At 30.8% G+C, this 26,015-nt stretch overlaps 11 protein-coding genes across 11 annotated transcripts; 6 read left to right on the top strand and 5 right to left on the bottom strand.

Annotated features, from left to right (window-relative positions):
* Positions 1-6: 6 nt before the first annotated feature.
* On the bottom strand, positions 7-1,539 carry T551_02722 (uncharacterized protein; the record flags this gene model as incomplete). The annotated part of the gene is made up of 5 exons (XM_018374985.1): positions 7-672; positions 719-783; positions 828-1,029; positions 1,073-1,324; positions 1,369-1,539. 5 exons carry the CDS (start codon positions 1,537-1,539, stop codon positions 7-9), a joined length of 1,356 nt encoding a protein of 451 aa, XP_018228865.1.
* Positions 1,540-1,662: 123 nt separating this feature from the next.
* On the top strand, positions 1,663-3,298 carry T551_02721 (uncharacterized protein; the record flags this gene model as incomplete). The annotated part of the gene is made up of 5 exons (XM_018374984.1): positions 1,663-2,270; positions 2,317-2,595; positions 2,647-2,782; positions 2,825-2,922; positions 2,968-3,298. 5 exons carry the CDS (start codon positions 1,663-1,665, stop codon positions 3,296-3,298), a joined length of 1,452 nt encoding a protein of 483 aa, XP_018228864.1.
* A 232-nt stretch (positions 3,299-3,530) lies between these two features.
* T551_02720 (uncharacterized protein) lies at positions 3,531-4,252 on the top strand (the record flags this gene model as incomplete). Its single annotated transcript, XM_018374983.1, has 3 exons — positions 3,531-3,773; positions 3,818-3,991; positions 4,040-4,252. The coding sequence occupies 3 exons, from the start codon at positions 3,531-3,533 to the stop codon at positions 4,250-4,252; spliced, it is 630 nt and encodes a 209-aa protein (XP_018228863.1).
* A 158-nt stretch (positions 4,253-4,410) lies between these two features.
* On the bottom strand, positions 4,411-5,654 carry T551_02719 (uncharacterized protein; the record flags this gene model as incomplete). The annotated part of the gene is made up of 3 exons (XM_018374982.1): positions 4,411-4,538; positions 4,582-5,276; positions 5,320-5,654. The coding sequence occupies 3 exons, from the start codon at positions 5,652-5,654 to the stop codon at positions 4,411-4,413; spliced, it is 1,158 nt and encodes a 385-aa protein (XP_018228862.1).
* A 707-nt stretch (positions 5,655-6,361) lies between these two features.
* T551_02718 (uncharacterized protein) lies at positions 6,362-7,494 on the top strand (the record flags this gene model as incomplete). The annotated part of the gene is made up of 6 exons (XM_018374981.1): positions 6,362-6,386; positions 6,433-6,712; positions 6,753-6,839; positions 6,888-7,065; positions 7,107-7,198; positions 7,242-7,494. The coding sequence occupies 6 exons, from the start codon at positions 6,362-6,364 to the stop codon at positions 7,492-7,494; spliced, it is 915 nt and encodes a 304-aa protein (XP_018228861.1).
* A 327-nt stretch (positions 7,495-7,821) lies between these two features.
* Positions 7,822-9,161, top strand: T551_02717 (uncharacterized protein; the record flags this gene model as incomplete). Its single annotated transcript, XM_018374980.1, has 5 exons — positions 7,822-7,843; positions 8,008-8,277; positions 8,329-8,474; positions 8,650-8,678; positions 9,008-9,161. The coding sequence occupies 5 exons, from the start codon at positions 7,822-7,824 to the stop codon at positions 9,159-9,161; spliced, it is 621 nt and encodes a 206-aa protein (XP_018228860.1).
* A 638-nt stretch (positions 9,162-9,799) lies between these two features.
* On the bottom strand, positions 9,800-14,203 carry T551_02716 (uncharacterized protein; the record flags this gene model as incomplete). The annotated part of the gene is made up of 14 exons (XM_018374979.1): positions 9,800-9,978; positions 10,024-10,156; positions 10,200-10,430; positions 10,476-10,696; positions 10,745-11,274; positions 11,318-11,522; positions 11,561-11,646; positions 11,689-11,837; positions 11,878-12,240; positions 12,310-12,405; positions 12,452-13,517; positions 13,566-13,979; positions 14,038-14,076; positions 14,133-14,203. 14 exons carry the CDS (start codon positions 14,201-14,203, stop codon positions 9,800-9,802), a joined length of 3,783 nt encoding a protein of 1,260 aa, XP_018228859.1.
* Positions 14,204-14,473: 270 nt separating this feature from the next.
* T551_02715 (1-phosphatidylinositol 4-kinase) lies at positions 14,474-17,699 on the bottom strand (the record flags this gene model as incomplete). Its single annotated transcript, XM_018374978.1, has 10 exons — positions 14,474-14,736; positions 14,777-15,125; positions 15,172-15,325; positions 15,369-15,573; positions 15,619-16,288; positions 16,332-17,228; positions 17,279-17,369; positions 17,417-17,458; positions 17,506-17,582; positions 17,628-17,699. 10 exons carry the CDS (start codon positions 17,697-17,699, stop codon positions 14,474-14,476), a joined length of 2,820 nt encoding a protein of 939 aa, XP_018228858.1.
* Positions 17,700-18,377: 678 nt separating this feature from the next.
* T551_02714 (uncharacterized protein) lies at positions 18,378-20,225 on the top strand (the record flags this gene model as incomplete). Its single annotated transcript, XM_018374977.1, has 5 exons — positions 18,378-19,093; positions 19,133-19,537; positions 19,580-19,733; positions 19,782-20,016; positions 20,065-20,225. The coding sequence occupies 5 exons, from the start codon at positions 18,378-18,380 to the stop codon at positions 20,223-20,225; spliced, it is 1,671 nt and encodes a 556-aa protein (XP_018228857.1).
* A 426-nt stretch (positions 20,226-20,651) lies between these two features.
* T551_02713 (mitochondrial 54S ribosomal protein YmL31) lies at positions 20,652-21,091 on the top strand (the record flags this gene model as incomplete). The annotated part of the gene is made up of 3 exons (XM_018374976.1): positions 20,652-20,701; positions 20,757-20,997; positions 21,044-21,091. 3 exons carry the CDS (start codon positions 20,652-20,654, stop codon positions 21,089-21,091), a joined length of 339 nt encoding a protein of 112 aa, XP_018228856.1.
* Positions 21,092-21,244: 153 nt separating this feature from the next.
* Positions 21,245-25,862, bottom strand: T551_02712 (uncharacterized protein; the record flags this gene model as incomplete). The annotated part of the gene is made up of 7 exons (XM_018374975.1): positions 21,245-21,651; positions 21,700-23,050; positions 23,093-23,176; positions 23,225-23,338; positions 23,387-24,671; positions 24,713-25,679; positions 25,733-25,862. 7 exons carry the CDS (start codon positions 25,860-25,862, stop codon positions 21,245-21,247), a joined length of 4,338 nt encoding a protein of 1,445 aa, XP_018228855.1.
* Between the last annotated feature and the right edge of the window lie 153 nt (positions 25,863-26,015).

Genomic DNA, 26,015 nt, shown 5'->3' with positions numbered 1-26,015 from the left:
TGAAAGTTAACAAAATCCAGCAGGAATATCTTTTCTTTTCGAAGTAATAGCCATAACTTTATACACTTTCCCCATAGCACCACCACCCCTTTCAATTAATCTTTTATATGACAATTCTATTCTTTTTTTACTAAAAGAGCAAGTAGAAGCATCAATCAAGACTTTTGCTCTTAATTCAATCCCCATTGCTTTCAACCAAGTGCCTTGTTCAACAGGTCCATAAACATCAAGTTCATTATTCTTAAGAACAACTTCTTTGAGTGCTTGAAAGTCCACATCAGAAGAAAGATCTACCTCTCCAGGGGCCTCAAATGGAGATACAACATGATGTGCACGAATCCCTCGTAATGTATGAATGGGAATAGTATCCAAAGGTCCATAATCAATTATTAAAGCAGATCCAGGTGCATAACTAGAATTATTAAGAAGCATGTTTGCAATTTTTCCAATAAGAACGAGCGATTCTGGAGATATTTCCACACATGAAGTTACAGGAAGCACAGAATAACGCGGAGAAATATTCGGCAGTGTCAAACTGTGATAAGTAGGTTGCTTCGATAGCGTCATTCGAAACTCTGGAACATTCGTAGTTTTTCCTTTACATTCCTCGGTATTTGAGGTCTGATTTTCAGCAAAATCAACTAAAAACTCTCTCCAACCACACTTAGTTTTCTTTTTGATATTAGATTTTTAAATTATTTTAACACACCATAAATACCTCGAATTTATGAATCGGCATAGCATCAAAAAACTCATGAACAATAACAAATGGTGTCGGCAATTCTACAAAAACATTAATATGTTAAAAATACCCATCTATTACTTACCTTTAGGAATATGTTCAAATTGTTCATACCAATACACAGGTACACCATATTTACTCATAGACTGAAACACATATTCACCGACACGTTTCAAAATATTTGCACCGCAAAGCTTTCTATGCTGTGATTCACGTAAAACAGGACTTGTTTCAATTAATCGTAAAGACTCTATCGTCCGAACATAGTCTTTAAATGTCGTCATTGTCTTTACAAAATGACAAAAATGCCAAAATATAGGAAATATATACTCTTAAATAATCATCAGCCAATGTTCCTCGTCCCGGTCCCAATTCAACAAGCGTTGTCTTGGTCGGCTTGTTTTTGACAATCCATTCATAAACCATCCAAATGCCTACAAGTTCACCAAAAATTTGGGAAATCTCTGGAGATGTAATAAAATCTCCTTGTGGACCTAATGGATCATGGCGAGTATAATAGCCCATCACAGGATCAGTCAAGCAATGCCGCATAAAAGAAGCAATAGTCATCGGTCCAGCCGCCTAAAAACAAGATAAAAAGATAGAAAACACTGTAAATAATGTACATTGATCGTTTTTGCCAATATTTGTGCCAATTTTGTGCGTTCTACAGGTTTATCTTTTATACTCGAAAAAAGCCTTCTATAACGTCGTTCAAAACAGAAAAAAAACGGAAAAAAAAAGCATCTGAAATAAAAAGAGCAATTGGAAGATATTATTCTAAGTTTAAGTCTCATTAAGCCTCTTTTTATGTTAATCTTAATAAATTTATTTGTTAATATTTTTGAGACGTCGATATCGACAATCTACGTTAAAGCACCAACATCTATAATTTTATAAAAAACCTATTTTGCTTAGAAATGATCCCAAAAACATCTAAATGGGAGAAAGAAGACGAAGAAGAAGATATTTTGCATTCTGAATGGGTCCGTTTGGAAAAAGAGCGAAAAAAAGCGGAGAAATTACGAAAAAAACAGGAAAAAATAAGCAATAATGATAATTTATTAAGAAACATGAGTCAAAACAATTCACTTGACATAGCATCTAAAAAACGTTCTTATGATCCTTCTAATAATAACAATACTAGTCCAAGAAATACTTTAGATGATTCAAAATATACAGACAACATAGAAAATTCTAAGAAAACCGTTAAAAAATCAAGATATGAAATATCCCAAGAAGAAAAAGAAAAAAACAATATATTTGAAAAAGCTCCATGTATTTCTAGATGCCAGAGTGTTGAAAAATATGAACGTTTAAACCGTATTGAAGAAGGATCATATGGAGTTGTATACCGGGGCAGACACATTGAAACGGGAGAAATAGTGGCATTGAAAAGACTTAAACTTGACAAAGAGAAGAATGGATTTCCAATAACTAGTTTAAGGGAAATAAGGACCCTGTTTGCGCTTCAACATCCAAATATTGTTAATATACGTGAAATCGTTATCGGGAGCTCATTGTCTCAGTAAGTTTAAATTTTTAATAAAAACAATATTTCTTAAGAAACCAAGAATATTTATTGTAATGGATTTTGTGGATCACGACTTGAGATCTTTAATGGAAGACATGGCATACAACTTTTTGCAATCCGAGGTTAAAACACTAATGCAACAACTTTTATCAGCAACAGCACATATGCATCACAACTGGGTTCTGCATAGAGATTTAAAAACGTCCAATCTCCTAATGACAAACCGAGGAATGATCAAAATTGCGGATTTTGGTCTCTCGAGATATTTTGGAGATCCAGCATCTCCATTAACACAATTAATTGTTACCTTATGGTACAGGTTGGTTAATTTTATGCATTAAATACATATTCAGGAAACTAATGCGCAAAGATCACCGGAAATACTTTTAGGAACACAAGAATATGGCACTGCAGTGGATATGTGGTCAATTGGATGTATTTTTGCAGAACTATTAACACGTGAGCCATTAATACGGGGAAAATGTGAAATTGATCAGCTTATGAAGGTAAAAATTGTCGTTTTTTATTAACAAAGCTTTATATTTTAGATATTCGAGCTAATAGGTATGCCAACAGAGGAAACCTGGCCCGGATTCACCAACCTTCCTAATTCAAAAAACATAAATTTTCCAAAGAAAAAATTCAAGTATGCCTTGTTTTTTTATCAATCTAATTCTTAACCTTATCACAGTGAAGGCTCTCGCTTGCGAACAAAATTTCCATTTCTAACAAATGCAGGCATTGATCTTCTTACAAAACTCCTAACACTAGATCCAAAAAAACGTATCTCAGCACAAGAAGCACTAAATCACTCTTATTTTACTGAAGACCCAAAACCAAAAGACCCCGCACTATTTCCAACATTTCCCAGCAAAGGAAGCCAAGAAAAGCGTCGACAATACGAAAGTCCACATGCACCACGTGCACAAAAATATGATCAGGACCAGTATCCTGCTACACCAAAAGAATCCGATGACTGGAACAGAACAAGAAAGGATTATTTTCAACTTCGAATCAGCTAAGAAAAAAATCACATACATAAAATATATACAGAATAAAAAATATTATTCCTATCTAGTTTTCTGCATTTTTTTCAACCTTTATTCAACATGTTTCTCTGTTAACTTTGGCATATTAATTTAGGGATCAACCCTACGAAGGATACAAATCGTCACAAAAAGTTTAAGATAAAACAGAAAAAACAGTTAAAAAAGAGCAGAAAAGAAGAGAAAAGCAACATTAAAACAGATCAAAATGTCTATCAAACACAATAATATGCTTCCAAACCAGCATTTCCGAAAACACTGGCAAAAACGGGTTCGGACATGGTTTGATCAGCCTGGTCGTAAACTTCGCCGTAGAAAAGCAAGAAGCCAAAAGGCAGAGAAATTAGCACCACGGCCAGTTGAATTACTGCGTCCAGTAGTACGTGCACCTACATCTAAGTATAACCGCAAGTTGCGGCTTGGACGGGGCTTTACTTTTGATGAATTAAGAGTAAATAGATAATATTAATAATTTATTAATTAATATTTGAATAGGCAGTCGGTATATCACGTCATTATGCTTTGACAATTGGTATTCCAGTGGATCATCGCCGCCGTAACCGATCTCTTGAATCACTTGAGCAAAATGTTGAGCGACTTCAATTATACTTGAAATATCTAATTGTTTTGCCACGTAAAGGGAAAAAGACAAAGAAAAGTGATGCCTGTGTACGGTTTTTCTTATTGTCCTAGATTTGTATTTTGATATATAATTAGGATTTTGATAAAAAATACACACAAGTATCAGTCGATTCAGTTGTTCCTCAGCCACTTGCCATAACTCAGCCTGAATCACGTATAATAACAGATGAAGAAAGGGAATTTAATGCATATGCTGCACTCCGCAGAGCTCTTAAAGAAGCCAAAACAGTCGGAAAACGTGAAATGCAAAAGAAAAAAGAACTAGAAGAACAAGAACTTAAAAAATAGATTCATTTATATATGTTACAAGAACTATCTAGATTAAATAAAATACATTTAAAATGCTATGTATCATTTTTTATTATTTATATTCATTGAAATTAAAAAAGCTTTTACGAAATGTCCAATAAGTATGACCATGGTGGTAATGTTATTTACTCATAAAATTATGAATCGACTTGGAACACACTTGATAACAAAAGAATGCTGGCGTTATAGACTCCTTTACATTTTATCATTTTTTGAAACATAACATTAATTTTTCGTAAAGCTTTGTTTTCATCAAATAATTCCCCTAACCTATTAACCCAAATAACAAAACAAAAAGCACTACATACAACTCTCAGGATATCTTGGATTAGCAGAAATATCGCTACTAGCATCTGCTGTAATACTATCTATCTTTATTTTCCAATGTAAAGTTAATTCAAAACCATTCTTATGAATAAAATGTAAATACTGTATGCCAAAAAACTCATCTGGTTGCCTTTTACTCGGTTCGGATACATAATTACCAGAATATGACAAAAGCTGTGGGTATTTATTAGATAAACGAGAAAATAAATTACAGCGTATAGACGACAATTTTGAATAAGAGGAAATCCCGTAAAAAACATTATTAACATTTTTATCCTTCATCATTCTAGATGAGATTAACAACTCATGCAAATTATTCAAGGAACTCAACAATACAAGAAATTCATGCAATTCTGAATATGCCCAAGGAGATGTTTTGACATTTAGAGATATAACAGATAAAGTGCCTTCATCTACAAGCATTTCAACATCAAAAAACACATGTCCATTACAACAATCTCCTTTTAAACGATGCTCACGAATCAAATGACCATGTTCTTCAGAAGAAACGATTCTGTTGGAAGTATCGTGAAAATTGAGTTGATTAAAAATTCGTAATTGAGGAATGGGATTTTCAACACGAGTAGGTAATGAAGAGGGTATCGTATCATCAACAAAAATCTTAGGTTCGGAGCTATTTGCCAAAAAATGATTGTTTAAGTCAAGTAACGATTTTCTAAATCAACAATTATTTTTTTAAAAAAAAGAAAATAATATACATAAGATCATCCTCATTTTTATGATTCCGATTTTCATCATCTTTTTTGCTTTTTTGAAGCTTATATATATCTCTTTGGTATTTCTCAATTTCTTCCTTTATCTTTTGCAATTGTTTCATAAGAAATAATTTTTCTTTCTCCATATCACCTTCATTTATATAAAGGGGCTTGTGAGGAGAAATCAAATGTAAAACACTTGGATCTACATCCCTAGACTGCTCTTCAAGCTCAACTTTGTCTGAAATCTGCGAAAAGTTTCTCCGCAAAATAGAACGATTTTGATGAATTTTTTTTTGATCATAAAATAAATTATCAGTATTATTCTGAATATTCATATTCAATTGTGATATTACTAAAAAGTGATCTAAAAAAAGACACTTTTTTGTCTAAAATTCAACAAAAAATACGCTCGTAAACAGAAAATAATATATTCAATATTTCAGCAGAAATTTAGTTGTTTTTTTGCTTTTTTTTTCATAAAAAAATCTTTTTAATAAGAATTCTAAAGTTATTTCATCTGTTCTTGTAAAATATAAATATTCTTAAGAGATCTAACCTTTTTATTTCTCTAAAAACTTATTTTTTTTGATGACATTAAGTACGATACGAGAAATCCAGAGCAATATAAAATCAGAAATATAAAATTTATCAATAAAAAGGTGTATAAATAATATAAAAATAATATAAAATTATAGGAAATATATAAGAAAAACGAATTTTATAGGAGCATTATTTTATTATATTATCAATAAGTTTATTTAGAGTTTTTATAAGGAATAATCTTAAAAATAGATTTTATAGAAAGTACAAAAAAAGAAAATTGTGAACTCTTTTTTAAAAAAAAAGACTTTTTTTATTAAAATTAAATCAATGCAAATTCATATTAAGCATTAAATAAGTTATATTTACAAAATATACATTTAATTTAAATTTATATATTTTTTTAAAAATCAGAAAAGATTCAAAGACAATTTTAAAATATATACATAAAAGTATTATCATATTTGATAAGGGATATACTTTTTCTTTTATTTCACAGAAAATGGAAAAATTTACAAAATGGAGAGGTACAAATAGATCTATCTTTTTTTATCATTCAACAATTTTTCTTAGATCCAGGAACAGGATTAGCACCCTTCCTACAAAATCCATTTGAGATGCCGAATCAAAAGTTTTTCTTTTTTATTTTTGGGCCAATTTTATTTTTAATACGACATTTATTTATATTTATACTTTTTATAACATATTTTATATTTGTTCATACATTACTTTCACCTGTCCTTCAACCTATATTTCCTAAAACTATTCATCTTATTAAAAAAATATTTATAGGTACTGTATTGGTTTTATGTGGAATTTTTCCTGTATACTCTCAAATGTATGTTCATTCAAGGTCTGTCTTTAAAAATTACAAATTACTGATTAATGTATAGTGAAAATACAAACATAAAACCAAAACCTAAAGATATCATTGTTTCTTGTTGTTGCTCTCCACTCGATATTTTATATTTAACTTTCAAGTAAAAACGCATCATTATTAATTATTTACTAATTTTTTTATTTGCTAGATATAATCCTGTATTTACCATATCCTTCTCAAACACAGTTCTTGTCGAACATGTTTCTGGTATAAAGGCTATGTTTTATATGCTTTCAACACCAAAAAAACCCTCTTATAAAAACAATACAACACTAGACAATCTATCGAAATTATATCCAAATAGGATAATTTCTGTTTTTCCAGAGGTTGGCATTATTTTTTAACTATACTTTAATAATTTTAAAAGGGAACCACCTCTAACGGTCGTGGATTACTTTTATTTACACAGAGTCTTCAATCAGTTGCACCTCAAACTAGAATTTTTCCCTTGTCTATTAAGTAAAATCAAGATGTTATTTTTTATAACTAATAATTTAAAAAGATATAGCCATTATCTCGCAACTCCTCATCCTAAGTCTCTTTTTACATTTCTATTTCGACTTACATTCAAATTATCACACAAAATTCATATAAAAATATCAAAAACTCCCATTATTTCAAGTAATTATCAAGAGGAACTTGATGAAACTGTTTCAATATCTCTTTCAAAACTTTCAAAAATACCAAGAGTCAACCTAGGTGTTGATGAAAAAATAGCCTTTTTGGAAGCATGGAAAACCTATAAGAAATATTGAATTTTTATTTCTTACAAAATTACGGTAACTATATATTTACAAGTATATAGTTTTTACAAACAAAAATCAAACACAGTCTATAGAATTTTATTGAAGTTGTCTTCAGCAATTTGCTTTGATGCATATGTTATATATATTTATATTAAAATTATCAGACCTATTGTCAATTTGATATTTTTTCGAAAATCAAGACAATATTATTATAAAATAATAAAGCTCTTAAACTGTTTTAAAAATATACTAGTCCAAAGGTTTTTCACAATAATATATATATATATATATATTACTTATGGAATATTTATTTAAAATAAATTTTCTTATATCAATATGAAACAAATACAAAAAAAACGTAAAAGCTATAAAATAACTAGATAACAGAAACTTGTTAAATTAACATCTCATTTATATTTCTTAAACTAACAAAAGAAATATTTAAACACAGTTAAAAAAAATACATTCTACTAAAAACGATCTTATCATCTGTTAACGAATTTGTTAAAAATGACAATGTAGAAATTCATAAAGAAGGATCTAGAAACTTGTTTCAAAAGTCTATAAAATACGATAAAAACACTTTTGTGTTTTCTGTTAATAATCCTGCATTTTCTTTTTTAGAATTACCAGAAGGAATATTTCATATCAAAAAACTTTCAGAAATTGCAAAATTACAGAAACAATCTATACTTTTTCATGAAACATATTCCAAAAAAGAATTAAAAATGCATATTTTTTTGAACCCATCATCATGCTTTACTTCTAATCCTACATATAATATCTTTCAATGTAAAATTTTATCTATAAGGACTTTAACACATTAAAATGCTTTCAGAAAAGTTATTCATTTTGATTTAGATCTAAAGGAATATTCTTTTAATGAAAATGAGAACTGGGCAATTAGCAGTTTTATTGGAATTTGTGTTCTCAACCTTAAAAATGTAGTAGACGAAATACTTGAACTTTTTAATATTTCCAAGGAGGAAGTAGATAAAAAATTATTTTTAAAATAAAAAATAGCTAATTTTTATTATTTTGATCTAAAACATCCTTTCAAAAATTCAAAACTAAAAAAAATAACAAACAGTAGATATTCAATCAATACCTCCTAAAAACTCTACTATGGGTTCTTGCAGAATATGCAACTAATCTATTAAATAGGAAGATACTCTTTTTATACTCAAAAAAAGGTAGATATTTAACTTGTTTATAAAAACATTTTATTAATTTTTAAAGATCAGAAATCATTTATAAATCTTTTGCTTCAAAAAACATCACACTATTGCAGATCTTGTATGTATTTCCATCTTCTAAGCTTCCTTTAACATGTTTACTTTAAGTATTATCTCTTTTTTTGCAAAGATATTCTTTTTCTAATAATCCATCCTTGTCTCTAAGGATTCTACAAATAACAGCAGTAATCGTACAAATGCCAGACTAAAGGAAAAACAAACGGCTAAATGTAACGTCTGCATACTTTAAACAAATATTTCATATATATATATTGACATAAAAAAAGACAAAATATGTCATCTCAATTAACTATGTCTATATTTATGAAAAATAACCAAATTCCTCTTACGAAAGATCCTTATTCACTTGATCTTAGAATATTTATAAGCATTAATGTAAATATTGCTTCTTTTCGCGCTTTTGTTCAAAATCGTCTTTAAAATTTACTATATTTTGAAAAAATATGGATAATTCAAAAATGTCTCAATATAAAATCAAATGAAATATATCAAAGCGAATGAGAGCCATTTAATACAGCCAAAAACAGAATCATTATAGAAAGTCATTTAAGAAAAAAAGAATATGTTCAAGATGAAGTTAAACGTAAAAGAAAACTAATATAGAATATTATCAATAATAAAAATAGACGTATATATGTATATGGAATAAGCACATCTTTTATTAAATCATTTGACAATTATCTATTGAAATCGTTATAAAATGAGAAAGCTATAATTATAAAGATGTTAAAAGATAGAAAAAAATTAAAAATCAATTTTCAAATACATTAAAAAGATATAATAATTAAATTCATTAATAAAATTTATAAAATAAATATTATGTAAAAACTTAACAAATCATTAAATTTATTATAACATCAAACTATTTGAATTTATTTTAAAATACCTTCTATTTTATTCCTCTAAAATTCAGTACAATACATACATAAAAAATATACTTTATTAATATCACTAAGCATAATGTTTCATACATTTCGACAAACATTAACATGTATGGCCTTGCAATAATAACCAACATTTATTTTATATATACTAAAATATGCTATATAAAATAAATGTTAATTATAGTTATGTAGTTGTTCTCCTATAAGATACACTTCATCACGAATACTTTGATTGCATTTAGTCAATAATATACAAAATCCTTTTAAAACCAATATAACTAAGACCCCAATAAGTGTTAAAGGATACGAATAACGATACACACAAGATATTGTATCATAAGTAGCAGTACGATCTTGAATTATTAATTTCTTTTATATTATTTAGTAAATAGTCTTACATAGTAATTTTGATATGATATAGCCTAAACCAAGTGGGGCTAATAAAGAAGCGATCATTATTGATCCAAAAGGAATAATAAACGATTTTGTAGAAAGCACAATATCTGGATTCATATACCCATTACGAACAATCTAGTATTAATTAATAAAATATAGAGTCCTAAAAACACTTTACCTGTGTCATTGACCGTGCTAAGAAGGATTCTGTATTCAACATGATTAAATGTCCAATAATCAAAGTATACAGAACCCCTAATGCCCAATCATGAAAAATATGCACTACAGGATCATCTTCTGGAAAAAAATATGTGTTAAATGGAATAATAATATAATAATCCATAATTAAACCAAATAAGACAGGAAAAAATACTTTAAAAGCGAAAATCATATATCCCACTTTTAAAAGCTAACAAAATATTATAATACATTTTCGAATCAAAATAAAACTCACCCTTAGAAAACATATATTCAAACATGATATTACAGATTTAAATGATTTTGATTTTTCCAGAAAGCTTCTCATATTATTCTTAAGTGAAATCTTGTAAGTATACAAAAAGAATAATGATGTAATTAGGATTCCAAGAAAATAACATCCAAAAATATATGTATAAAAATCATGATATTCGCGCCCAGAAAACAAAAATGCAAAAATTTGCCGACCAACAACTACTATTGACCCATTAGTATTGATAAAACATCAATACATCAAAAGCATACATGGAGGAATAGTTAACATAACACCTATTAAAAATGCAAAAATCCAAACCAAAAACAAGAATACAACTATTCTCTTAATAAAAGACGGAGGAACGTAGACTACAGTAAAATTGGGACTGTCTTTTGTTCCATTATCTTGTTTCTTATCTAACCTCACATTATCTTCCGTAACAGGTATAAACATCGATTCTCTATGAAGAGGAATATTATCCTTAAAAGGTACTCTTAAAAACGAACCGTTACGAACAAAAACAACATCTAAATTCTTCAATGATTCTTGAGAATTATCACTAACATCAAGTTTTTTTATCAACAATTTTGCCATAAGAGACTTCCGTACGTATGTTCCTTCCTCCTGAGGATGTCGGCCATTAAACATAAATGAAGTAAGACGAAGCTTAGCGCTTATAGTTTTGAGCCACCATAACCACAAAGCTTTTGTTATTACAGCAGGCTTTATTAGTTTCAGAGTTAATGGGATCAAAATATGTAAAGCCAATATATCAAAGGGAATACCAAAGAGAAATGTACTAATAGCATTTAGAAATACGAAAACCAACAACGAAAAAATACTTAATTGATAAGTGAAGAGGAAAAAGATTCGGAAAAAAATATTTTGCAGAATAAACAACACTCAAAAAACATGAACATATTAAGCAAGAATAAATAATTCCGCTTGTAAATATCTTCCGTAACTGAAGTTTAATAGGACGCTCAAGAATTTCTTTAATTGGATGAAATTGTGCATCGTTAGGATCATGAATAAAAACTTTAAATACTAAATAAAACATGGAACAATAGCAAAAAAAAACTTACATAAAACTCCAGGACGGACAATATCACGACACATTTTCACAAATAAAGCAAATTGAAACATATATGCAGTACCAATAAACCAATGCCTAATAAAGTAAATACATATAAAGTAAAATGGAAGATATTACAAAAAATAACTAATAAAGGGATTCGAATTAGTAAATGCCAATCTCGTATTAATACTAGCATTTTCAAATAAATCCAATAACGACAAATCTATAAGTATTCCACAATAAATAGGAAATATAATAACTTCTATTCCTACAATTATAACAAACTAAACACATTAGATCAAATTTAAATTAATTAAATAAAACCTTAATAATCAAACTCGCTTGTTGAAGTGTATCATTCATTACACGATGAATCACTCCTTGTCGTGAACGTCTTTTAAGAGAAGAATGCTTCTTCAAATACAATGCACCAGTAGTTATTAAGATACAATATCCAATAATAATAGATACTGTTCTATCAAAAACAGTATTTCTAGTCCCAAGAGTCATTATCCGAGGCGGAATAACAATTTTTACTCCATAAACGTAAAATATAACCTCTTTATCTAAAGCAGAAGATGATCCTGATAAATAAATAGATGTAATTCTTTGCATAATTCTAGACAGAGCACTATTGGCTATAGATTTCATAATAGCATGTGACTTAAAAATTTTTATAAAAGATTCCTTATTGAATATATTAAGAATTATTATATTAAATAATATTCTCCCTATAATCATAAAACTATTAATTACTTGGAAGATAAAAAAAACAACTGCATCAACGATACTCAAGAAAATTTTTTGAATTGTACTTTCTGGAAACTGTATTAAATAATGTGGTATTCGAACCTATCTTGAATCAAAAAAACATTTTTTACAAAAAAAAAAAACAAACAGTAATAAGAATAACAGATTTCCCTAAAACGTATGGTACAAGTACCAATAATCCGAGAAATATAGCGATCAAAATAGACGTCACAATACAATTCTGAAAAAGACCCACAATAGGTCCTCGAATTCCAGATAATTCAATAATTCCGTCAATTTCCCCCAACTCATCCGGTAAATCATCATTTTCTTGATTAACATTAGCATTCGAAGTTCCAGAACTTGCTCTATCCATATTCAAAAGCGTCTCTTGATCCGCCTCATCAGTAGCATGTTCTCTGTTTTCTATATTTTCTTCTGTAAACCCCCAAAAACTTCTCATTCGTGCTGACAAAACACGAACAATAGAACCATCACTAGCCCTTTGAACAACATTTTGAGTTGCAACATATCCTGAGCCATTCTGACTTAATGACTCAGCAACTCCTGCAAAATTTATGTTACGACGATCCATATGTGCATCCTCTACAGGCACATTAATAAATTCCATATGTAAAGATGCAGAGGAATCCTCGAAAGACGCCCTGTTTTGCTCATCAGTATACCTCGGCCTGGACAATCCTGTCTCTATCAAGGTTTCTCGATGCCGACTCATTCCTTGATGAATCATTTTAAGATCTGGAGATCCCGATGTAGATTGAGACAAATTATCATCTGAACCTTCGAAAAAAATCTCATCTCTTTTATTGAAAACTATATCATCATCATCATCATCTAATTTCAGTTCTTCAGGGCCAAATGTCATTTTTAATGGACGAGCTATGTGAGTAGGGATTTCCTCAGAATGAACAGAAGCAATGCAACTCTCATGATCTTGCTCATTTGCAGAAACAGACTGATCAGCATCATCATCAATATTATCAGAGGGGATTTCATTTAACGTTTGCTCTATCATCCTCTGTTCTCCCAAAGGATCGGTATATGAATTTATATCAAAACCCGCAGATTCAAAATGATGATCATTATTCAAACTAATACCCATAACCCATTCTCGGCAAAGCAAAATAATAATAAAGATAATCACAATAATACCAGTAATAAGCTGTCCTTCAAGAACGTCTATCATAATTTTACTAAAAATGATTAACCTTCAAAAACAATCATTATCTTTGAAAAAATACTTGATCGTCTTATATTTAAATAAACTCCTAAGCGAAATATCTCCTCGTCTTAAAACATACTGCAACCATGTCGTTTGCGAGTCCCGTGTTGTATCAGCAAATAACGGTTTGACCACTAAACTATCTCCCAGCTTAAAAGAAAACTTCCATGCACACTGTGTAACCCATGGAAGCCATCCAAGCCACAAAAACAGCGCAAGTCCTGTTCGAAACCATCGAACCGTTAATCTCCTCAGCCGCCTAAATAAACGGACCAGAAAAAGCACAATCGGAATAGATTTCGGCATATTCGGGTCATATACTGCCTCCCAATCAATCCCACCCTCTCTATGCCTCTTTTTAACACTCACATTTTGTAAACCGAAAAGGCGTCCGGCAAAGCTCACAATCCTTTCTTCTGCTATGATGCAGCCACTTGATAAGACTTATACTAATTACTACACTTCAAAAACACTCCTTAGGCCTTATTTACCAGTTATCATGAACATATTTAATCGTTCCCGAACATTTGCTATATCTCACGTGTCAACACTGTTTTTCACTGAGATTTAAGAAAAAATATCTTACCAAGGATGAAACAAAGGTTCATCCTCTGAGCCTTCACTGCAGCAGACCCTACACAATCTATCGTCCGCCATTTAATGCTTTTTAATGGGTTTTCTAAGATGTAAAAAAACAAAAAAGATTGTTCGTCGATCAATCGTCCTTCGAGAGCGTTTAAACCTTTAGAACCTTTTATAAAAATATTAGTCTTTTTTAAGAATACAAGAAACTGAATGAAGATGTAGAGAAGAGATGACTATTTGTGTATATTTTTATATAAGTTATTTTTTATTCTTTTTTTCAAACAAAAGTACATTTTCCCATTACATTAAATATTTTTTCAGTTTAGATAATGCAAAAGAAGTTTAAAGACCAGGAAAACAAGAAATCATTAATAGGCTAGTAAATTCCCTGAGACAGTTGTTGATAGTGATCGTATAATCGCTAAAAATGAGAACATGAGAAGATAATATTAAAATGGGACTTACTGTCCAGACAGAAGAGTGTGCTTTTGTGATCAATGACTCAACGAATTCATCTATTTCAGCTTCGGAAAGATGAAGCTGGAACCGCTGCTCAAATTGTATAGATGTTAATGCACCAGAGCCAAAACAAGGTAGTTTAGATTCTAACTTGTGTTAATAACGACCAAGTATAGGATCAGATACCATTTTGCATCACCCTAACAAGTAATACGAGATCTTCTGTTTTTTTCCGTAAAGCTTTAAAAGCTTGTTTCATTAAATCTTTCCATTCATTAAACTTATCACCCAAAATATTTACATAATCAGTCGTGAGCTTAAAAGGAGCATTTTCGAAACCAACATTTCCAGGTGTATTTGTAAACATAAACCCAAAATCAATATGAATCAAATGGCCTTCTGTGTCCAGAAGAATGTTTCCATTATGTCTATCTTTAAGCTGAAAAATATAACATATTAAACTATATGCTGCTAAAGAACGCATGAAACAATCTTGTGCAGCTTTATATTCTGGAGAATGAACATCACCATATACCTTTATCAAATATTAAAGCAGAGATAACAATATTAAGATCTGATACCTTTAAAAAATAATCTTTCAATGTTAACATTTTGCCTTTTGAATTTTCAGATAAAGATTGCTCTACTAGATTTTTTTTTATAGTATGAATACTTGTAGAATTAATTATAGTTTCTATTAAACCAGAGTCATTTCCAGTAATAAGTATTCTCATTCTAAAAAAATATAAATATATAATATTACAACTTAACTATACACAACCGCTTAACCCATACAGGGACATTATATTCATTCCAAATTTTTTCACATGCATATATAAGTTGACAAGCAAAAGCTTCCTGTCTCAAATCTGAACCAGTTTTTACAATTACACTAATTAAATTCCAATTAGGAAAATGACTATATGGCGAGGATTTCCGTATACGTTCGACTTTCATAACCCAATCTTCTTCAAATAATTTTGCTTCAATATGATCAATTTACGTTAATATTAACGATTCCTATTTACCTATAGAATTCTTATTTTTCTCTTTGATTTCACTATATTTTATATTATTTATACGACTATCAACAAAACTCTCATAACTATCCATACTTATACGTTTCTCTTCAAGATGCTGCATTTCTTCAATTATCTTATTCTTGATAGCTGCTGTTTCAGCTTTAGACAATTTATTACTATCAGAATCCAGTCGGGCCAACATTATCGCTGCTGCTCGCATATATGTAACTATCATTGAATTTTCACTACAGGATGAATCTAAAGAATAGTTTTCTTTTAAAAAAAGATTTGCTTCTGCTTGTTTTTGTAAAATTTCAGAACGAAAACTTAAATTATCATCTATATATCCAAAACTAGGAAATTCTGGCAATGTGCTATCCCGGAAACCATTAATTTGTAATCTTTCATATGGTATGTCGCCAGAGCAATCATAAATAGACAATACTCCAATATCTCCAAGATCAGATTCTATTACATTCGTTTTCTCACTGTTATTAGCTTTAAGTAATTCAGAATCAAAATCATATGATGAAAGAGAATTATTAAAAATATCAAAAAATCGCTTCTTTTTTTCTGTATTAAACAATATCCTCGAAATTTTTTCTTTATTTTTCATTTTTTCAGGATCAAAACACAGATCATTCTCCAAAATTTCTATTGTAAGCAAATAAGGTGCCTTTCAAAGTATTAAAAATAAAAAATAAAAAAATATAACTCACCCTTTTTGCACTGTTTAAAACTATTGCTTCAGCTGGATTAATTCTAACAATTCGATGATGAACAGGATAATCTACAGTTGCACTACAAAGAGATGGTATACACACATCTGCAGGTAAATGGCTATTTAAAAGTGTCAGCTCAGCACGTAATGCACTTAAACGAGCCATCTCAGGAACAATTACTAAACGATCAGAAATATCTTGTAACGCTTGAAAAAATGCTGTTTCATGTCTAAAATATTCAGACTGAAGTAAAAAACTTTGCTTCTTTAGAGACAAGCCAGACAATAACGTATAGTTTTCTGTATAAGAATCATATAACGACTTTTTGGAAGATAAATCTTCCATAAAACATGAGTCGAAATTAGAAAACAATTCAGGAGAACCACTAGCATCATCCTTTGACGAATATTGATCATTATACGATGAGAGTAATAAAGTTTCTCTCGATGATATACTCGAGAACTGTGAAATCTCAGATAAATTAGGTTTACCATCAAATGATTTTTGATCTAATTGAAGAGAAAGCATATCATTTGGCAAGATCTCCTGAACTTTCTCTTCTGAGGTTTGAAAAAAATCAGAAAACAAAATATGTTGAAATATTTTTTTATCTGGTTCTTTAGACTGAGAACGATACTGTCTACCTTGAGCAATAGCAATTGGGCCAACTGCTTTAGACAATAAAGGAACAGCAATACTTCCCATGATAACACTAGACAATAAAATAGAAGGAAACATATTTTCCCTAACTTTAAGATTATTTAAATCCGAAAATCCTCTTTCATCAAAAACAATATGTTGAATCTTATTAAACATTCTTTTACATGCTTTAAACGAACTACACTCAGGATCCTTAATAAGATCTACGAAATGTGCCTGAAACAACCAAAAAACCTGTATTTACTTAACTCTTATCAAAAACTATATTTTGACTCCAAACACACCATTAAAGCAATATGTGACGAACTTCTGCACTGATCTAGAATAAAAACCTCTAAAGCAACCGAATCAGTGCTAGTATTCACCGCCAAATGACTTATCAAGCATTAATATCCCGTCTTTATTTCTCATCAGAAACATACCATAATTGTGGCAAAAAAAACTCAATTTCAGCCGCTGAAAACCTATTTTTTTTAATTATTCTGTAAAAAACAAAGATTTGTATTCCAACTCTTTCAATTTCGAGCACAAATAGTGATGAATACCTATGTTATTTGGATATCTGGCAAGGTACGCAACACAAAGCTTCTTTCGCGTTAAAATACACCTTTTTAACCCGTTTTTTTAACATACATGAGAATTAAAGTGCGCTGATTCAAAAAACCTAAGTAAAAGGTCATTTCCAGACGCCTTTGTGCCATCCATCCGCTTTATAATATTTTCAGTCGCATATCGAGTCTTTTTTCTGTCTCATCGAACATCGAAAAAGCCTATCTATTCTCTCTATGAGTATCTCATGATAGCATAAAAATCCCATAGCATATATGTAGTCTATTTGTTCCTTTATATGCATTTATTCCTATTATTTCTGTCTATTTTTCCATCGTTTTGCTTTACCACTTTTTTCGTTTTTGCCTTCCATTATCACAATATATACACTTTGTTTCTTTAATATACGTATATTTTGTCTCGTATTTGCATATTTTCCTTAAATCTTTACGCATATATTGCTTTAATATACACTTATCAGCTTTCACCTGTTCGATCGAATATCACCGTTATTTCATATTTCTTAAAAAGCACATTAATTGCAGTAAACATAGTCATTCTGCACTTAAACCAAAATATAAAAACGAATTTAAACGTCTTTTTGTTTAATATTGTCTTTAAACTAGATAAATTGTATATTTATTAGTCTTTGTATTAGAAAAAGCGCATACAACATGGTTTAATCATAAAATCTTCAGTTTTTTGATAAACTAATGGTCTTTAGAGATACAAAAAACAACATTTATCTAGCCGTTTTTTTGGGCTGACTTTCAAGTATATAATAGTATTTAAGAACGGGTTAATTTACATATTTACAGGCTTTTTATGTTTTTTATGATTTACAAGCTTTTTTTTGTCTGTCCAGTGGAAGATCCATTAGGAAATTCACTGTTAATATGCAAGAATTATCATCATTTTAGATCTTCAGTAGATCCTTATTTAAAATCTACATATCATGAATATGCTATGGAACATGTAGAGACAGTGCGGCCATATTTGAAAAATATTCAGGAAAATGTGAATAAATACGGGAAACCTGTTGTTTTTCACATAAGGGATAAGTACAATGTATATGCACATCCGTACGTTCTGCATATGAAAGATAGTGCATATCAATATATTCAAAAACACATACAACCTGTAGGAATAAGGTATTTTAAGGTGTGCAATGAATTTTACAAAGATACCTTGAAAAAATATGTAATCTATTTCGAAAATATTTACTGGAAAAGTATTCATCCAACTGTTTACATGAGCACTCAAATAACCTATAATTTTTACAAGTCTAAATGTATTACATTTTACAGACAAGTTAAACCTTATGCAATTCAATTGCTGAAAACAACATATATGTTTTGTAAGAAAGAGGTCTATCCACGAATTATACGAATTTTATTTAAGTTCAAGGACTTTTTTTTTTCATATATTGTTCCAAAATTTAATCTTTTATGGGAAACACATGTAAAACCACAGTTGGAAAGAATTTATGAACGTATTTTTCAATACAAAGAAATAGATTCTGATACGTTAAAAGTGCAATCTGATAAAAGGTCAGCACTTTACTATACTTCTATCTATTAATATCCTAGGAGTGGATCTTCTTTAAATCAAAATACTTATCCAAAAGAGTCTGTATCTAAACAAAAACATAATACTCAAACTTCTCCTAGTCATTTAGATGATCAATTAATTTCAGAAATGCTATCTTTATGGACTGATAATCTCAATAAAATTAGTAAAGGAATAGAAAACTTATTAATTGATGATTTAGTAAATGTGTTATTACCTATTATATATAAAAAAGAAAAAGCTACAATTCAGAATCTTCTTACTGAATTAAATTTATTAGTAGATTCAGAGATTTCTAAAATAAAAAATAAAATTATATCAAAAAATAACGTTCTTAAAAATGTTAATAGCAAGGATGCTTATTATAATATAAACGATATTAAAGAATCAGGGAAAACAATCCATACTAAAGCATTAGAAATAAGGTATTTATCCTCATAAACTTATGCGTTTTAATCATAATTTAGAACTTATCTTAAATCTATTGAAAACGATTGCAAAAAAAAAATAATTAAAAAATCTAAATTAAGTTTTAATCAAATTGTAATATTTCAATCTGAAATGGTCTCATTGTTTGAAGTATTTATTAAATCAAATATTAAAAATGAAAATCATAAAAAGGTAATTTTAAATATTTTAAATTTACTTTTTCTATTAACCTTCTTATAGATATATGATAAATATTTTAATTTTGAAACCCTTATTAATACAATTGAAAAACAACTTTTTGATTCTGTATTAAATTCTACTCTTTCTAGTCTTAAACAAATACGAAACTTATCTATAAAAGCCGAAATTACACTAAATAACATCGCTGGATTAGCGGCAAGGCAGTTAAAAGACTTTAAATCTGTCAATGCCTCAAATACTATTATACAAAAACTTTATAATGACTCTGTCAACGGTAAAATCAAGAATATTTTTTCTAAATAAAATATAACTAATGAAAAAGAAAATCATACTTTTTCACAAAATATATCTGAAAGATCGCATGCTCAAGCTTTTCAAAATAAACAAGAAGAGAACAGCAAAGCAGAACCAGAAAGCTCTGTTTTAAATGCAAATCCCAACTCTCATACAGAAATACAAGACAATTCTTCCATTTCAAAATGAATAGATTCTAAGAATACGGCGGATGATAATGTTCATGACGATTCATTATCGCGTACATACACAATACGCTTAGAAAAAGAGTCTATAAAGTATATCCATTTTTATATATATTTATTACTGAAAATGGAAAAGCAGAATCTAATAACACTCATAATCCAATTCATCTTATAACCAATGCATCATATTCTTTTCCTTATAAAAACAATCTTCACATATCTTTTCATTTTATTAAAAACTGACACTTAATTTTTTCCAGGTTTCAGCATTAAAATTTCAATTGTTCAAATTAAGGCATGATATTTAATAGTAGATATTTTTATTTTATATTTTATATGATTTTATATACTTTATTTTCATACATCTATCGATCTTGCTGTTTTTATTATTAAATATACATTAACATTTTAAAAAAATTAAAAATAAACCATGTTTGGGCCTTTTAAAACCAATATGCCTATATTTTCAGGATTACTTTGGTATATAGTTTTTTCCTCAATTATATAAAAATTTTTTATATAATTTTTTTTACAGGAAAATGCCATGGAGACTTTCAAAAACACGTAAATTAAGACAAAGAAGAAGGCTACGTAAAGTAGACTTGGTTATATCTACTCTTCAAAACTCTCTTGCAAAAAAGGGTTTAACATGTCATGCACTAGAACGACATATACGTGAAATTATACCAGAGGCAAAAATGTTACCTAAAGATAAATATACAGTGTTTGATAAAAAAAAAAAAGAATTTAGAAAAGGTATTCATTTTGTACCCAAAGTAAAGAATTTTGTGATATATTGTTGAATTTAATAATTATTTTTAGTTTACAAAGGTAACTATAATGAATAGAATGTTTCCTCCAGGATTCTAAAATGGAATGAATAAAATATACAAAATATACAGATATACAGAGAAAATATGGGAATACGGAAGAAACGTATTTATTAATGTGTATTGGATTCACTAAAAATGTTTTTTTTTTTTATTATTGAAAATATACAACTGGAATATTTTAAAATATTTTCTATATAGAGGTTTCAAAGTTTAAACACTCTCCTTTATCATTGTAGTCAAATCCATCGCTAAATGTAATTTTTCCTGACTCTATAGAGTCCTGAGAATTGGAATTTACACTGTCATCCGGTGTTATAGATAAATCAACGTGTGTCATATTAAATTGCATATTTGGCATTGAAATAGTGTGAGGATCAGGTGCAAATTTTTCATTTGGCATACTCAGATCCGGAGATTTATTTAATGAAGATATAGCATTCATTTTATCATATGACTCTGTAGATATTTTAGATATATACTCTGTAATTTTCGTCATAGTTGATTCTCCAAGTGCTTTATCTGTTCTTCGACGATAAAATAATAAATATGCAGCAGGCGTAACGATCTGAGATTCATGAACTCGTACAACTAAGGAATCTAAAAATGTTAGCCTTAGATTCATTAAAACGTAAAACACCAGTTTACCATCAAAATGGTAAAAATGACCGTCTTCTAAAACCACATAAGCTGTATAATGACCCCCACCTAGTCCTCCAAAATGATTACTTACAGCGTAGAGATCATATATTTGAGAATCATTAGTCGAACTGGAGTCATATCTGTACCCTGCTACACGTTGAGAAAGATCAAGTCCTTTAAGTGGAAAGTCAACAAGAACATCTATTTTATCTCTTAGGTTTCTTGAGCTAGAAAACCTTTTTAAATGAATCACAAGGATATCAGGGGATTTCCATATCTCCAATTGTTTCGTTGCTCGACGATGCTCCTTACAATTCGGACAATACCAAAGATCATCCTCTCCTAGCTGTTCCTTTTTTGCAAATAAATCCAAGCAATCATCTAAATGGATAGTTGATGGCTCACGGCGACTAGAAAGCAAAGGGTCTTCATATTTTTCAACATCGTCCCATACGGTACCACATTTTAACCCATTTTCCACTTCATTTAAAAACATAGAAGTATAATGTTCAGCTGACCATTCACATACAATAGCTTCTCCTTGACGAATAAAAGCTTTACTGTTTTTAAGTACCTTGGTTTCATAAACATTCGTTTCAGACGATAAACGTGATCGATGTTCTTGCTTTAAAGATATATGACTTGTTTTTTCTAATACGGGATTTGTACGTAAAAGTTCATCATCGCTTGAATCTTTAGTTATGGAAAAATCACTGTCCTCTATCATATCATCCAACGAAATTGGTGTTCCATGAGAAAAAGGCTCATCTTCAGATTCAGCTGTTAGTAAAGTATCGTCATCATAAGATTTATCAGTATTTGTATCTTTTCGAAGTCTTGTTTTCAATTTTGGCAAATGATCCATTGATACTGACCAGCCTGTAGGAAGGACAGAATGACGAGATGAAAAATACTTTAAGTCGAAAAATTCACCCTGAAGGCCATCTTCTTTTTTATGGCCATTTTCTGTAGACTGTTGAGGAAATTCCACAGTAATCGTTTCATCAGATTCTTGGATACTCTGCTGTTTTTGATTCCGAAATATTTCTTTTGAACGAATGAATTGCTTATATTTTTCTGTAATTTTTTTAACAATAAGATCGTAAGAACATGCTTCTTCTGGTGTTAAAAGAATAAAAAAAGGTATTCCAAATGCTATAGGATGTTGATATGTTCTTTCGATTCTTTGATGAAAAATAGGTATAACAATTTTATGCCTATTAGTGACAAAGTCTGATATAGAAGATGGCATCTCGTAAAGATAAACTTGATCATGAGGTGAAAGATGTGTACTGACAATGCTTGCGTCAGTATGATGTTTATAAAATTTGTACGCATAAATCTCTGATGAAATAAGCTAAATTATGAGCATTAATGAAATGACGATAAAACAACTTACTGCATGTGCATCCATATTAAGTTTAGATGCAACATAAGCTTTCATTGACGCAATTGTTGATAAAGTATCGAGTTCAACAGTTATCTTTGGAAATATTGAGTGTAAATTAAAAATCTATGCGAAAAATTATACCTGAATTTGTTTTTTGTTGATATCAGACGGTATAACCGTAACAGGATAAACCCATTGATTTTTGAACGGTAAAGGTAGAGTGAGATCCATAAACGGATCAAATGTAATTGATACCTAAACAAATTGTTAATTGATTAATTAATTAACAATAACCTTTCAGACCTGATCACAGGCTGGACAAACCAAAACACTTTTATATAACCCATGGAATAAATCTACAATGACAGAATCATTACGTTTCCGATGAAGTTGCCAACAAATGTCAGCTGTTTCGGCAATCAATGCATCATTCATATCGCTAAGAGTCGGTTTTTCAAAATAGGGTTTTTTTTGAATACGATTAAGATCCTCATGCATACCATCTAGTAAAAAAGCGAGCAATTCTTGACTATCTTGCTGCGAATGCCCAGCAAACGATAAATTGAAACGTCCAAGACAGTTTTTAAACGCTTTCGGGGAAAAGGATGATGTATTAGTATGTGCTAGACTATTAAGCAAAGCAGCATATGATCGAGCTATTTGACCACCCGTACCAAGAGGATTGGTGGAATTAACTTCCCAACGATATACGCCAGAAAGAAAATACGTTGTTAATTCTGAAGTGTGTGTAAGACATTGTAATGCAGCATTCATATAGCAACTATTGCCAAGATTTTGAAGACCAACTGCACCTATTTTTGAAAGTGACGTTGTTTGAATACCAAGTAGTGCTAGTGATTCAGAATTCGTTTGTTCTTTATCAAATATAGACGAAAGCGTGCCTGACGATGGTTCTGTACTTAAACGTGTAGGCGGTGCTGGAACAGCCCGATCAGTTGTTTCAACAAAAAGTACCGAATTTAACGGCAACCCAAGACTTTTTACTGTCGTTCCTTGAGGCAACATTGTCCATAACGTCATTACTTGCTTTCCTTGATGCCAAAGTTGAACCAATTGTGTTGGCGCCAATCCTAACGTCTGACGAATCGACTGCAATAATGTTGCAACCATCGTATTGCCATTAATAGTAAGACACACAGATGAGCTCGTGGGAATTGCTGGCGACTTGGACGACACTGTTTTTGTCAATCCCTCCGAGACCTTTTTTGTCACCATTGTTTGATCTAAAGGCCACTCAAACTCTTGATCTCCTGCATCATCAGTCGATTGCTCGTCTATAACGTCTGTCATAGTAGAATGCTCATAACAATCATCCATTGTATTTGTTGTCACCAGAGACGGCATCTTTGACGTTGTTTCATTACCATTATTGTTTGTATTATCTCTTTCAGATCCTTTTGTTCCAATAAGTCCATCCATGCATCCAAGTTTCACCCGAATAAGTCGAAAAACATAAAAATCTGCTCCAACACTGCCCCCTAATTCACCAAAAGACAATTTCCCCGCCTTTTCCTTCTCTTTAGCTTCCAATGCCTCCCGGGAAACCACTTCTCCCTTAATACCAAACCTACACGCCTTAGCCTCTTCCTACTAGTGCTGCTTCATTACCATGCTACCAAATACTCCCATACTGTAGATGTAACAATTTCATAATCCGTGCCCTTTACCATCCCTTGTCTCAATTGTCCTTCAACCATCAATGACGTCTGGTCTACCGGCCCCATCTTCATCCCATCCCCCGCACATTCTTCGAGATACACACGGTACCTTTTCATCCACGGCCCTGATATCACATAATATTGCTCCTCAAAGCCATTCTGCCCATCCAGCAATGGCCCAATCACTCTCTTCTGCTCATCTCTACCCGGCTCCCGTCTCGGTATATTCCTTTCCCTCCCCACACCTATATCCTGTCTTTCCAATGCACTCCACCTATCTGTTCTTGCTTTTCCAGATACTTTATCCCCTGCACTTTCTTTATTACCTTCTAAACCTTGTCTACTTCCTTCCCGCTCTTCTCTATTGCTTCCTGAACCTTTGTTCATCCTCAACCCCTCTCTAACGCCTTCCAATCCATCTCTACTGCCCCCCATCCCTCTTCCATCATCTTCCTGGTCTTTTCCTGCACATCCTGCCCCTCTATCTCCCTTTTTATCTGCTTCTGCCGCCCTCAATCCCTCTGTCGGCCCCAATACTCCATATCTCATCCCTTCCCCTCTCTTATTCTCCCTGTTTTCTTCATACCCACTGCAAATACCAACTGTACTGCTTGGCCCAAACAGTGTATTACGTCCTATCTCCCCTCTTTGCCCTCTATCTCCTCTTCCAGACGCAAACTGCTTCTTTTCTACACTTTCTTCCTTCTTTACCCCTTCTTTCTCTTCTCCTGCTCCTCCTGTTCCCTTTTTTGCCCCTCTATACTTGTCATTTTCTCCTTCCATCATATAAATATGTTTTTTATCCTCTGTATCTCTTCTGTTTCCTCTAAAAACCACTTCTACTCCATTTCCTTCCTCTGCTCCACTTGTATCTCGTCTTTTTGACAGTTCTTCTTCTTCTATTGAATCTCCACTTGCTACAACCCCCCGTCAACACATTATTTATGCTTAATCATGGTCCCATCTCTACCTATTGCTGCTGATGAGGCTTCCTTGCGTTTATGAAGCGTGAATTCTGAAAAACTTGACCGTGGACGTTTAGGAGGCGACAGAATATCGTTATTTGCCGCAGCTGACGCGTCCTCGCCCGCGAGTTCCATGCAACAGCCAATCGATGCAGTAAAAAGTCCTGCAAAGCTGTCGGTATCGAAAACACGATAGACCGTAGACGTTAGTAGATGTTATAGAGATATACGGAGAAAGTATAAATAGGAGGAATAGAAAAGAGAAAAAAACGAGATGGAAAAAAAAGC

The sequence above is a fragment of the Pneumocystis jirovecii genome, assembly GCF_001477535.1.
Source record: "Pneumocystis jirovecii RU7 chromosome Unknown supercont1.12, whole genome shotgun sequence".
Taxonomy (NCBI): domain Eukaryota; kingdom Fungi; phylum Ascomycota; class Pneumocystomycetes; order Pneumocystales; family Pneumocystaceae; genus Pneumocystis; species Pneumocystis jirovecii.
The sequence above is the reverse complement of the archived record's forward strand: the minus strand, read 5'-3'. Positions and strand labels throughout refer to the sequence as shown.